Here is a 14,853-nt window from a genome sequence, read left to right as displayed (position 1 = left end):
ACCGGCTCCAGTACTTTGTTCTTGACTAAAGCGTCCAAGTCAGCCTTGACTTTTGGTCTGATAGCATAATGTACAGGTCCTGCTTTCAGAAACGTTGGTTTGCTGTCTGGCTTAATGCTAAGCTATCCTGTAATGTCGTTCATACTACCCAGCTGTCCATTAAAGACTTCTCCATGTTTCTTTAAGATGGCAGGTAGATCTGTGTCTTTGTATGCACTGATGGCCAGTCCAGTGTGATTTTCTCCATCTATGAACATCCCAGTAGTGATGCATAGTCTCCTTTCACAACATAGAGTGGCATCTTTTCAGTTTGTCTGTTTACCTGAACTGTGACATCAGTGATGTCTCTCACAGCGACAGATTCACCTGTGTAAGTCTTTAACACGAGGTGCGCTGGTTGAAGTGGAAGGTGTTTCAGTGTATTTTTTCTGACACAAGAGATACAGCTGCCCCTGTGTCAATCTCCATACGCACCGGCTGTCCCTCTAGCAAGGGGGAGACATAGTATCCGTGCGGCCCGCCAGGAAATAGTCAGGATTTTCAGTGTGACTTCCTCGTTTGATGAGTCACTCACCTCAGTGTTCTCTTACTCAACAGTGTGAGCATTTTCTCTGTTCTCTTTTTGTTTCTGGAGGCTTGTTCGATGTGGCCCTTTTACCACAGGCTGGACAATCCATGTCTTACACCAGCATGTGACTTGATTTCCCGGTCTCTGATTTTCAGTGGAAACTCTGTGATCAACTTTTCATTTATTTGAAAGGAACACAGACAAGAACAAATAGCAGCAGGAATGGTTATACAGCTAGAGACACAATACAGTTAAAATATATATCAGAACAAATCACAGCAGGAATGGTTATACAGCTAGAGACACAATACTGTTAAAATATATATCAGAACAAATAGCAGCAGGAATGGTTATACAGCTAGAGACACAATACTGTTAAAATATATATCAGTATATTATGGAAACGAGTTATTGCAGATAAATACAATTATAATAAACCACAGATACAATCACCCACCTCAGCTGCATCAACCCACCCTCCAACCCCTCCTGGGACCACCCCAACCCACCCTCCAACCCTTCCTGGGACCACCCCAACCCACCCTCCAACCCCCTCCTGGGACCACCCCAACCCACCATCCAACCCCTCCTGGGACCACCCCCAACCCACCCTCCAATCCCTCCTGGGACCACCCCAACCCACCCTCAAACCCCTCCTGGGACCACCCCAACCCACCCTCCAACCCCTCCTGGGACCACCCCAACCCACCCTCCAACCCGTCCTGGGACCACCCCAACCCACCCTCCAACCCCTCCTGGGACCACCCCAACCCACCCTCCAACCCCTCCTGGGACCACCCCAACCCACCATCCAACCCCTCCTGGGACCACCCCCAACCCACCCTCCAACCCCTCCTGGGACCACCCCAACCCACCCTCCAACCCCTCCTGGGACCACCACAACACACCCTCCAACCCCTCCTGGGACCACCCCAACCCACCCTCCAACCCCTCCTGGGACCACCCCAACACACCCAACCTGCTCTCCATTAAATTAAATACTAAATCAAGGTACACATTTGCACAAAAATTATAATTAACGGTCAATCTGTTGGGTAAAACCCATTACAGGAGTTATTTTATGGTTTCAGCTGCAATTGTTGTTTGGCTAGCCCCATGGATCCTAGCAGTGGATAGCTCTAAATAAATTATATCTATAAAAGTGCTGATCCAATGAGGTGTGGTGGTTGCCATCTTAGTTCCAACATCTTTTTAGCTGCTGTCCAACCTGACAACATTATTACGTCTTTGCTGTAATGACAGTGGTGAATTATCATTCAGTAATAACAGTTTGGGGATACCTCTTTCCAAAACATGTCCCCTGGTCACTCCCAGTACATATAATTAAAGGAGCCCAGGGCACCTTGATTACATAGATCACACAGAGGAGCGGTTGTGATTTCTATTAAATGATGTTTTCTAGGAGTAAGGTATACCCTGTGTATGAGATTACAATGTATCAGCTGATGATTAGGATTGTTAGATGAACCCACTAAGTTCCTGATGAACTCAACTGGTGAGCCTCTTTAGCAGCTAGTTCCATGGACACACTGATTTCAATGTCCTTTGCCAAGGTCAGATGACTTTCAGTCAACAGTCTCTTTTGTGTAGCTTCACTCCGTAGCCCACATACTAGTCTGTCTCTAATGATGTCATTTAGAACAGCATTAAACTCACAGTGTTCTGATAGTTTCTTTAATGCAGCAGCAAACATTGTTACTGATTCTCCCTCTTCCTGATGTCTCCTGTGGAACCTGAACCTTTCACCATTAACTAGTGGTTCTGGTGAAAAATGTCCTTTAAGTATCTCCACAATATCCCCCTACGTCTTATTACCTGTTCTGCCTGGCTGTAGCAGGCTGCCTAGTAAATTAAATGTCTTTGGCCCCATTACACTAAAACATGTAGGCACAATGTTGTCCTCATCCATGTCATTTACAAGAACAAAATATTCAAACCGTTCTGTTTATGAGCTCCACTGCTCAATACTTTCATCAAACTGTCCAATGTTTCCAACAATTCCAATAATTTTTTGTTTCTCAATAAGCTCCTGATTGTCACTCACTTCAATATTGTCCTCAACCAAAGCAATATTTTCCTCAGTCACGTGATCTTCATTCACTTCCCTCACTGACGTTTCCTCCTAAGTTCGCTCATTTAGCAGTTTTAATTAAAAGGTTTGTCTTCACAGTTGACGATGTTAACTCCAGTGGTGGAAAAAGTACCCAATTGTCATACTTGAGTAAAAGTAAAGATACCTTAACAGAAAATGACTCAACTAAAAGTGAAAGTCACCCAGTAAAATACTACTTGAGTAAAAGTCCAAAAGTAGTTGGTTTTAAATATACTTAAGTCTCAAAAGTAAATGTAATTGCTAAAATAAACTTAAGTATCAAAGGTAAAATACAAGTACAAATCATTTCAAATTCCTTACATAAAGCAAATCAGACGATTTTCTTGTTTTAAAATTCACGTTCAGCCAGAGGCACACTCCAACACTCAGACAATTTACAAACAAAGCATTTGTGTTTAGTGAGTCTGCCAGATCAGAGGCAGTAGGGATGTTCTCTTGATAAGGGTGTGAATTGGACCATTTTCTGTCCTGCTAAGCATTCGAAATGTAACAAGTACTTTTGGGTGTCAGGGAAAATGTATGGAGTAAAAAAGTACATTATTTTCTTTAGGAATGTAGTGAAGTAAAAGTAAAAGTTGTCAAAAATAGAAATAGTAAAGTAAAGTACAGATACCCCAAAAAACTACTTAAGTAGTACTTTAAAGTATTTTTACTTAAGTACTTTCCACCACTGGTTAACTCTCTTTCTTAGCTAGCTAGACTATGCACTTGCCTCTGCTATCAATACACTATGCTAACATTAGCCTATTCTGTACCACAGAAAATAACAGTTTTAAACAGTTGTAAAAACCCACTTCTTCCAGACAGAATAGTTCCTGTAGATTCAGACTTACTCATCACCAATCTGTTGTTATGTCTCGTGGGTTTTATAACCACGTCTGTATAACAATTCAATAATGATGAGACAGGAGACAGGAATCAGTTCAACCATTTATCTGGAACGTGATCATCTCAACACATACAAACCCCCATGATGCTCTGCAGCACAACCCCAATATACAACAAATACATAGATAAGTAAATGGACACTAAACAAAACTCATAGAGGAATTTAAATGTTCAGTTGTAGAAAGTAGGGCCATGGGATAGGGTCAGAAAGGTCAGTATGTTTGATAACTGGTTCCAGAGGTGACATAACAAGCATAAGGTCCATTATAACACAGTGAAGTAGAGGTGGGAGCTAAAAGCAGACATGGACAGTGAGACGGTGTGAGGAGGTCAGGGGTGAAACACTAGATCAGGACAGGTAGAAATGGCAGGGCTGGAAATAGACACAGAGACACATTCTGATCAGGCTCAGACCTGACCTGAGACACCCAAACAGAAGATGCCATAGCAAAGTCCTGTCCAGTAGGCTATATGGGTTTTCCTTTCATCAAAATCCAACACATGGAAATGTTTCAAATGTGTTTGTGTGTGTGTCAGGTGTGTGTGTGTCCAGTGTGTATGTGTGTGTGTCGTGTGTGTGTGTCCAGTGTGTGTGTGTCTAGTGTGTGTGTGTGTTCAGTGTGTTTGTGTGTGTGTCCAATGTGTGTGTTCAGTGTGTGTGTGTGTGTTCAGTGTGTGTGTGTGTGTCTCGTGTGTGTGTGTGTGTGTGTGTCCCCAGTGTGTTTGTGTATGTGTGTGTGTGTCCAGTGTGTGTGTGTTCAGTGTGTGTGTGTGTTGAGTGTGTGTGTGTGTCCAGTGTATGTGTGTGTGTGTGTAATCCAGTGTGTGTGTGTGTGTGTGTGTTTGTCCTGCGTGTGTCTGTCCAGTGTGTGTGTGTGTGTGTGTGTGTGTGTGTGTGTGTGTCCAGTGTGTGTGTGTGTGTCCACTGTGTGTGTGTGTCCAGTGTGTGTGTTTGTGTGTGTGTGTGTATGTTTGTGTGTGTCCAGTGTGTGTGCGTGTGTGTGTGTGTGTTTATGTGTGTCCAGTGTGTGTGTGTCCAGTGTGTGTGTGTCCAGTGTGTGTGTTCAGTGTGTGTGTGTGTACAGTGTGTGTGTCCAGTTTGTGTGTTTGTCCAGTTTGTGTGTTTGTCCAGTGTGTGTGTTAGTCTGTGTGTGTTTGTGTGTGTTCAGTGTGTGTGTGTGTGTTAGTGTGTGTCCAGTGTGTGTGTGTCCAGTGTGTGTGTGTACAGTGTGTGTGTGTCCAGTGTGTGTGTGTATGTCCAGTGTGAGTGTATCCAATGTGTGTGTGTCCAGTGTGTGTGTGTGTGTGTGTGTGTGTGTCCAGTGTTTGTGTTTGTCCAGTGTGTGTGTGTGTGTGTGTTTGTGTGTGTTTTTTGTGTCCAGTGTGTGTGTGTGTTTGTGTGTGTCCAGTGTGTGTGTGTGTGTGTGTGTGTGTGTGTGTGTGTGTGTGTGTGTGTGTTTTAATGTGTTTGTGTGTGTGTGTTCCCAGTGTGTGTGTGTGTGTGTCAGTGTTACCATGGTTATTATTTACAGGGACACTGAGGAGTCAACATAAAAATGAAACCCTGGATAGAGGGGCTCAGTGAATGTGGAGTGGAATGTGTTCAGGTGGGTCAGTGTGTCAGAGGAGACTCTGTAGAAGGACAGAGTGCCGGCTGGCCAGTCCAGATACACTCCTACTCTGTGGGAGCTGGAGGAGCGGACGTCTATGGTAGTGAACTTATTATTGTGCATGGCTCTGTAACTGTTGCCATAGCAGTCCAGACTCCAGGACTTGTCATTGTGTCCAATCCTACAGTCATCATCACTTCCTCTCCTGCTGATTCCTTTATATGCCACTCCTATAATAACCCCTATCCCACTCCACTCTACCTCCCAGTAACAGCGCCCAGTCAGACCCTCTCTACACAGCACCTGGTCCCAGTCCTCAAATCTCTCTGGGTGATCAGGATACGGCTGCACCTCTCTCCTCCATGTCACCTTTCTGTTCTCCTCAGACAGAGAGGAATCTGTTTACTGTGTTAAGGTCCAGTGTGAGATCACAGACATCTGATGGATGAAACCAGACACAATATTACAAATCATCATCATTCACATTAGAACGTTAACTCACTTTTCACTAATTCATTTAATGTAAATGTTTCTAGGTATCAAAAGGAGAAGTTAAGGTAACTTGAGACTTGTTGAATGATCATATGTTATACTGTATGGTAATATAAAACACACTTATTCCCATTAATTACACACACACACACACACATCCTGAACACACACACACACACACAATATTACAAATCATCATCATCATCCTGAACACACACACACACTGAACATACACACACACACACACACCTTCATGCATGCATGAACACACACACACATTTCTAAAGTAACACGAACACGTCACACACACACACACAGACACACATTGTCAAAGCAACTCTTTGTAAACTTTGGTGTCCCTGATTTGTGCTTCTGTAGAGCTACAGCTGATATTTAATATGACCAAGTAAGTAATGATGGTGGTCTTTGACTTTGACTTCACTTGAATTAAGACTTATTCTTAGTCATATTCTTCACAGCAGTCAACACTCACATTTTCTAAGTCCAGGTTTCATTGTGTTCTCTCCAGCATGTTCCACACTGTAGCGGTAAGCAGAAGAACAGACAGTCATTGAGGGATACACCTGAACTCACACACACACACACACATCAACCCACACACACACACACACACACACACACACACACACACACACACACACACACACACACACACACACACACACACACACACACACACACACACACACACACACACACACACACACACACACAGTCTTTATATAACTTAGTCCAAGTGGTGGTCAGAATGTTTGTCTTAACTAGCCTGATAAATCCAACATGTCTGATATGAACATTTACATAAACCCTCTACATACTTGAGTTTCTCCAGTCTGCAGTGTGGATCCTCCAGTCCAGCAGAGAGCAGTCTGACTCCTGAGTCTCCTGGTTGATTGTAGCTCAGGTCCAGCTCTCTCAGGTGTGAGGGGTTTGACTTCAGAGCTGAGACCAGAGAAGCACAGCCTTCCTCTGTGACTAGACAGCCTGACAGCCTGCAAAGAGCAAAATCATATTAAAATCACACTGCTATTCTTTGGTAGTGAAAATAGTGGCAGTATATTTTTACAACATATTCAGATATATCAGTGTCCTGAAACCTGCCATATCCATTCATAAATGAATGTATCATTATTAGAAATGACAAATTATCAGTATTGCTTGTAGATAGAAAAATGTATATTACAAATATTTGAGTTGACTGACCAGAGCAGTTTAAAAAGCAGTATCAGTCAAAAGACACACAGTGAGGTATCAGATTTAGATTGTATTGAGTATACAGTCCACACCATATCTATTTTGACAGTGAAGCTAACATTTTAAATGTGGCTCTATACTCCAGCATTTTGGATTTGAGATCAAATGTTTCATATGAGGTGACAGTATATAATGTCACCTTTTATTTGAGGTATTTGAATACATATCTGTTTCACTGTTTAGAAATGAAAGCACTTTATGTATCTAGTCCCCCTATTTGAAGAAGTCAAACGTATTCTGACCAATTCACTTATAGTGTATTAAAGTAGTCAAAAGTTTAGTATTTGGTCCCAAACTCGTTGGTTGCATTTGCAGTTTGTTTTGGTTGTGTTTTGGGTTATGTTTTGCCCGATAGTAACTGAATGGTGGATGATGACTGGAGTAATTTTCTGTCTAAGTGAGTAGATAACATGTTTCTAAACACTACTGAATGAATCCTGATGATGCCATGATTAAGAAAAATCATGAATGAATCATGAATAATAATGAGTGAGAAAGTTACAGAGGCTACAACAAAACATGCTAACCTCTCACCATTACCAATAACAGAGGGGGTATGATCCTTGTTCCTCTGTAACTTTCTCATTCATGATCATTCACGATTCATTCATGATTATTCATAATCATAGTAGCATCCACATGAATGTAGAAGTGTTCAGAAACATATTCTATTCTTACTGACAATACAAGTGAAGTGACTCCAAAATGACAGGACATTATTCACCATTCAGTTTCTATTTGGAAAAACATCATCCAAAACACAACCAAGACAAACTGCAAATGTTTTCAACAAGTTTGTAGAATCACAGGCTTGATGTAATCACTGTGGGTAAGGAATATGGGACCAAATACTAAACTTATGACTACTTTAATACAATATAAGTGAATATGTCCAAATTATTATGACTTTTTCAAATGGGAGAACTAGACACATAAAGTGCTTTCATTTCTAAACAGTAAAACAGATATGTATGAATACCCTCAAATAAAAAGTGACATTCTGTACTGTCACCTAATATGAAACATTCTACTTCAAATCCAAAATTATAGAGCATAGCGCCAAATTTAAAACTGTAAGCTTCACTGTCCAAACACATATGGTGTGGACTATGTGTGCCTGGTAAACACATGTGGATCTGGTGAACAGTTATCACTTGTTGACCAACTACAGGAATACTGACCTCAGAGTCTCCAGTTTACAGTGGGGATTCCCCAGTCCAGCAGAGAGCAGCTTCACTCCTGAATCCTTCAGGTCATTGTTACTCAGGTCCAGCTCTCTCAGGTGTGAGGGGTTTGACTTCAGAGCTGAGACCAGAGAAGCACAGCCTTCCTCTGTGACTAGAAAGCCTGACAGCCTGCAAAGAGTCAAATCATATTAAAACCACACTGCTATTCTTTGTCGGTCAAAAGGCTTTATCAGTCAAAAGACAGACAGTGAGGTATCAGATTTAGATTGTATTGAGTATACAGTCCACACCATATCTAGTTTGACAGTGAAGCTAACATTTTAGATGTGGCTCTATACTCCAGCATTTTGGATTTTAAAACAAATGTTTCATATGAGGTGACAGTATATAATGTCACCTTTTATTTGAGGGTATTTTTACACGTGTCTGTTTCACCATTTAAGAAAAATAAATGCACTTTATGTATCTAGTCCCCCCTATTTGAAGAAGTCATAAGTATTCTGACCAATTCACTTATTGTGTTTTAAAGTAGTCAAATGTTTAGTATTTGGTCCCATATTCCTTGCCGACAATAATGACCACAACGTGTATCCAGGTGAGCAGTGAGTGCTTTATAAATACATTTGATTGATTGTTAGGTTTTGGGTTTTTATGACAAAAAACAGTATGGATTTATGGCACTCTTGCTCCTCCTTGTGGCCGTATGTGGGTACTACATAACTCATTCACGACACCTTACTAGGCTCATAATCTGAGGTAGCAACTGCATCAGATCTACAAATCCATTCGCTAGACCACTCAATTAGACAACAATCACCCCATTATACCCATTTGGTTTGCAACTCAGTGAACCTGCGCAGCATTCACTCAATTTGATGCCTATGAACGAAGATTTCGATGCATATCAAATTACCCAGCAGTCATTTAGAAACAACAAGTCGTCAAATAAATTGCTATTCTTAATTAAAAAATGTCTTCTGGCTGTTTAAATCGGCCATATCTTGAAAAAGAGGACAGGGACATGCGTTTTGTTTAGATTGTACACTTCTTTCTTAAAACAAATATGGTTAACCATGATCAGAAAATGTTTAATGTTTGATGGCTATCCGCCAGCCAACACCTCTAAAACTGTGTCTCACCTCACTATAGGTGACCACAACATGTACTCAGGTGAACAGTGTGCGCCTCACCAAGTAGACGTAACCTTGTTAATAATAAGTTACCTGAGGTAAACCTACAGGGTTAATGCTCACCAAGTAGCCGCAACCTTGTTAATAATAAGTTACCTGAGGTAAACCTACAGGGTTAACGCTCACCAAGTAGCAGTAACCTTGGTAAAAATAAGTTACCTGAGGTAAACCTACAGGGTTAGCGCTCACCAAGTAGCAGTAACCTTTTTTAATAATAAGTTATCTGAGGTAAACCTACAGGGTTAATGCTCACCAAGTAGCCGTAACCTTGTTAATAATAAGTTACCTGAGGTAAACCTACAGGGTTAACGCTACCAAGTAGCAGTAACCTTGTTAATATTAAGTTACCTGAGGTAAACCTACAGGGTTAACGCTCACCAAGTAGCAGTAACCTTGTTAATAATAAGTTACCTGAGGTAAACCTACAGGGTTAACGCTCACCAAGTAGCCGTAACCTTGTTAATAATTAGTTACCTGAGGTAAACCTACAGGGTTAACGCTCACCAAGTAGCTGTAACCTTGTTAATATCAGTTACCTGAGGTAAACCTACAGGGTTAACGCAGGCAGGCCTAATTGATAACAATAGTGAAGCTGGTATTGTGACGCAGAACAATGGACTGGGAATAGAACGTTCTGAAGGCGAGTCGGTGTCACGGAGCTCAATAGAACTAATAGGAGCTGGTTGGGTGAAAAATACCCAAACATAAGGCCTGTTTTTTCGCAATTACATCATAACCAGGGACAGAAGGTAATATTATGAAACTGGGCTCCATTGCAGATGCAATGAACTAGTTTTTCTCAGAAAAAAAGCGTTAAAAAAATTATATTAAAAAGTTTGGTCCTTGGACACAGAGGGGTTAAACACTAAAGTTACCGTCCATCTAGTGAAAAGAGGAGAACCGGACAGAGGGAGCGTAGGCCAGCATCCGTCAACGAGAGAGGGAGAAGCCCTCCACGGTATTTAACAGGTGGAAGAAACAACCCGGGAGCTCCATCGGTCCACAAGAAATGCAGGCAGCCGGTGATGATGTAGTGGTAGCTAGGATAACTAGGATGCTGCTGGTAGAGTAGCTAGCTTAGCTAGCTGTACCGACTAGCTTGGCTAGCTAGCAGGTCGTTCGTCTGTCCCTCGTCTCGAGGATGATGACGAATCCGGTGAACCACAAGATGAAACAAGGATAGCGAGTGAAAAGGATCTGGCTACACTCATACTGTCCCTGACCGTAAAGCAAAAAGCAAATTGAACAATAAACTTCGGTGTCTCAACACTGTATCAAACTCCATCGTTATTCCCCAAGATCACCTCAGACCACTCTGCGCGTAACTGGACAATATGCTTGGCGCCAAACCGTACGTGGACGCGGACAGTTCTGTACGGGGACACGGACAGTTCCAGAACGCGGACATGAGCAGTGCCACACAATAAACTAAACCCAGTCTTTACAGTGGCTTACATTAGTAATATTATTTTATTTATTTTTATATGTAAAGCAAACATTCTACGTTTTTTTATAACAATATTTTGAGATCTGGGCCCATATCCACAAAGTGTCTCAGAGTAGAAAATTGGTCGTATAAGTGCTGAGAATTAAGACATTTTACACTTATGGGTATAAATTCCACACCATATCTATTTTGACAGTGAAGATAACATTTTAAATTTGGCTCTATACTCCAGCAGTTTGGAATTGAGATCAAATGTTTCATATGAGGTGACAGTATATAAATGTCACCTTTTACATTTTTCAGATACATCAGTGTCCTGAAACCTGCCATATCTATTCATAAATGAATGTATCATTATTAGAAATTATCATAATATTGCTTGTAGAGAGAAACATGTATAGTACAAATATTTGAGTAGACTGACCAGAGCAGTTTAAAAATCAGTATCAGTCAAAAGACAGACAGTGAGGTATCAGATTTAGATTGTATTGAGTATACGGTCCACACTATATCTATTTTGACAGTGAAGCTAACATTTTAAATGTGGCTCTGTACTCCAACATTTTGGATTTGAGATCAAATGTTTCATATGAGGTGACAGTATATAATGTCACCTTTTATTTTAGGGTATTTTTATACATATCTGTTTCACCGTTTAGAAATGAAAGCACTTTATGTATCTAGTCCCCTATTTGAAGAAGTCATAAGTATTCTGACCAATTCACTTATAGTGTATTAAAGTAGTCAAAAGTTGAGTATTCGGTCCCAAACTCGTTGGTTTCATTTGCAGTTTTTTTTGGTTGTGTTTTGGGTTATGTTTTGCCCAATAGTAACTGAATGGTGGATGATGACTGGAGTAATTTTCTGTCTAAGTGAGTAGATAACATGTTTCTAAACACTACTGAATGAATCCTGATGATGCCATGATTAATAAAACTCATGAATGAATCATGAATTATAATGAGTGAGAGAGTTACAGAGGCTACAACAAAACATGCTAACCTCTCACCATTACCAATAACAGATGGGGGTATGATCCTTGTTCCTCTGTAACTTTCTCATTCATCATCATTCACGATTCATTCATGATTATTCATAATCATAGTAGCATCCACATGAATGTAGAAGTGTTCAGAAACATATTCTATTCTTACTGACAATACAAGTGAAGTGACTCCAAAATGACAGGACATTATTCACCATTCAGTTTCTATTGGGAAAAACATCATCCAAAACACAACCAAGACAAACTGCAAATGCATTCAACAAGTTTGTAGAAACACAAGCTTGATGTAATCATTGCAGGTAAGGAATATGGGACCAAATACTAAACTTTGGACTAAATTAATTTGTCCAAATACTTATTACTTTTTCAAAAAAAGAACTACATACATTAAGTGCTTTCATTTCTAAACAGTAAAACAGGTATGTATGAATACCCTCAAATAAAAGGTGACATTCTGTACTGTTGCCTAATATGAAACATTATATCTCAAATCCAAAATGACGGAGCATAGCACCAAATGTAAAACTGTAAGCTTCACTGTCCAAACACATATGGTGTGGACTATGTGTGCCTGGTAAACACATGTGGATCTGGTGAACAGTTATCACTTGTTGACCAACTACAGGAATACTGACCTCAGAGTCTCCAGTTTACAGTGGGGATTCCCCAGTCCAGCAGAGAGCAGCTTCACTCCTGAATCCTTCATGGCAGTGTTACTCAGGTCCAGCTCTCTCAGGTGTGAGGGGTTTGAACTGAGAACTGAGGCCAACACTTCACAGGATGTGTCTGTGAGTTTACAGCCAGTGAGTCTGTCAACAGAGTAAATACCATGAGGGACAGGTTGTATTAAAATGTTACATTTAGCTTTTCCTGCTTACACTGTTACCCCTGCACTAATAATGTGAACACTGTGTATAGATGTCTCAATGCTACAACTTTTCTGATCCGTCTGTATTACAGTTTGTTTAAGAGTTTTCAGCTGATAGAAAGTTTAGTCAGCCAATGAAAATATTGTTGTTCTTACATACAGTAAAGTTTGGTCTGAGGGATAGTCACATGAGTACTTACAGAGCCAGTCAGCCAATAAAAATGCTGCTGTAACTACAATGTATTTTGGTGTGGGATATTTCCATCAATACTTACAGAGCTTTCCTGCAGCCTCTCACAGCTGGGAGCAGTCTCCTACGACCCTCCTCTGATGTCTTGTATACCTTCAGGTCAAACACATCCAGAACCTCCTCTGATATCTGTAGCATGTAGGCCAGTGCTGAACACTGAGAAAGTGTGAGGTTTTTGGATCTCTTCTCTGACCTCAAGTACGCTTGGATTTCCTCCTGTACTGAATGGTCTTTCATCTCTATCAGACAGTGGAAGAGATTGATGCACCTCTCAGGGGAGATGTTCTTCCTCTGCATCACCTTAAGGGATCGGATTGTTTTCTGGACGCTGTCTGGACTGCTTTCTGTCTGTGTCACCAGACCTCGTAGGAGTTTCTGATTGGACTCCAGTGACATGCCATGAAGGAAGCGGACAAAAGGTCCAGGTGTCCGTTCTTGCTCTCCAAGGCTTTATCCACGGCACTCTTCAGCAGCTCATGCAAGGTTAGCTCTTCAGATGCAGCTCTAGACTTTCTCTTGAGGAAGGGCTTCAGTGCATCCATGTTCTTGGTTGTGTAACAATGGTACATGTAGACAGCTGAGAGAAACTCCTGAATGCTCAGATGAACAAAGCAGTACACCACTCTCTGAAATAACACAGACTCTTCTTTAAAGATTCGTGTGCACACTCCTGAGTACACTGAGGCTTCTTTGACATCAATGCCACACTCTTTCAGGTCTTCTTCATAGAACATGAGATTACCCTTCTCCAGATTTTCAAACGCCAGCTTCCCCAGCTTCAGAAGAATTTCCTTATCTGACTCCATGAGCTCCTTTTGATCCATCTCATCTCTTCCATGATATTTCTGGTTCTTCAGGCTGGTCTGAATGAGCAGGAAGTGTATTGACATCTCAGTCAGAGTCGTGGGCATCTCTCTCCTCTTGTCTGTACTCAACATGTGTTCAAGGACTATTGCAGAAATCCAACAGAACACTGGCATGTGGCACATGATGTGGAGGCTCCTTGATGTCTTTATGTGTGAGATGATTCTGCTGGCCAGGTCCTCATCACTGAATCTCTTCCTGAAATACTCCTCCTTCTGTGGGTCATTGAACCCTCGTACCTCTGTCACCTGGTCAACACACTTAGGGGGGATCTGATTGGTTGCTGCTGGTCGGGAGGTTATCCATAGGAGAGCAGAGGGAAGCAGATTCCCCTTGATGAGGTTTGTCAGCAGAACATCGACAGAGCGATGTCTGGGTGACATCAGACACCTTTTCATTGTGCTGGAAATCCAATGGAAGTCTGCTTTCATCCAAACCATCAAAGATGAACATAGCTTTACATGCAGTGAGTTTCTTTGCATTGCCTATGTCTAGTTCTGTGTGGAAGCCATTTAAAAGTCTGAGAAGACTGTACTGGAGATCTTTAATCAAGTTCAGCTCCCGGAAAGGAAGCACAAATATGATATCCACATCTTGGTTCGCCTTCTCTTCAGCCCAGTCTAGGATGAACTTCTGCACAGAGACTGTTTTTCCGATGCCAGCGATGCCCTTCGTCAGCACAGTTCTGATGCTTTTCTCTTGGCCTGGTAAGGGTTTAAAGATGTCATTGCAGTGGATTGCTGTGTCATGTGAGTTTGGCGTCCTGGATGCTGTCTCTAGCTGCCACACCTCATGTTCATTGTTAACCCCTTCACTCTCTCCTTCTGTGATGTAGAGCTCTGTGTAAATCCTGTTGAGGGGAGTTTGGTTCCCTGCTTTTTCCATGCCTTCTATCACACATTCATACCTCCTTTTCAGACTGTCTTTATGGTTTACTATAGCTCTCTGCAGGCTGTCATCCACTACAAGGGAAGAGGAAAAATGATGTGTATCAGAAACATTCATTGACAGGATGAAAAGTGGGCCTTCCACAACTACAGTAACTTCTATTATCTCATAATATTGTAGTTAACT

At 41.5% G+C, this 14,853-nt stretch overlaps 1 protein-coding gene across 1 annotated transcript in view; it reads right to left on the bottom strand.

Moving 5' to 3' along the window:
- Positions 1-5,116: 5,116 nt before the first annotated feature.
- The window catches only part of LOC121556464 (NLR family CARD domain-containing protein 3), a 23,677-nt gene continuing 13,940 nt past the window's right edge, over positions 5,117-14,853 (bottom strand). The window contains 8 exon segments of the mRNA XM_045212473.1: positions 5,117-5,600; positions 5,602-5,638; positions 6,186-6,232; positions 6,532-6,705; positions 12,433-12,606; positions 12,941-13,334; positions 13,337-14,144; positions 14,146-14,741. Of these exon segments, the coding sequence (XP_045068408.1) occupies positions 5,117-5,600; positions 5,602-5,638; positions 6,186-6,232; positions 6,532-6,705; positions 12,433-12,606; positions 12,941-13,334; positions 13,337-14,144; positions 14,146-14,741 (2,714 nt within the window).

Source organism: Coregonus clupeaformis, unplaced genomic scaffold (assembly GCF_020615455.1).
Source record: "Coregonus clupeaformis isolate EN_2021a unplaced genomic scaffold, ASM2061545v1 scaf0017, whole genome shotgun sequence".
NCBI lineage: Eukaryota > Metazoa > Chordata > Actinopteri > Salmoniformes > Salmonidae > Coregonus > Coregonus clupeaformis.
This window is presented reverse-complemented; position numbering and strand designations above follow the sequence as displayed.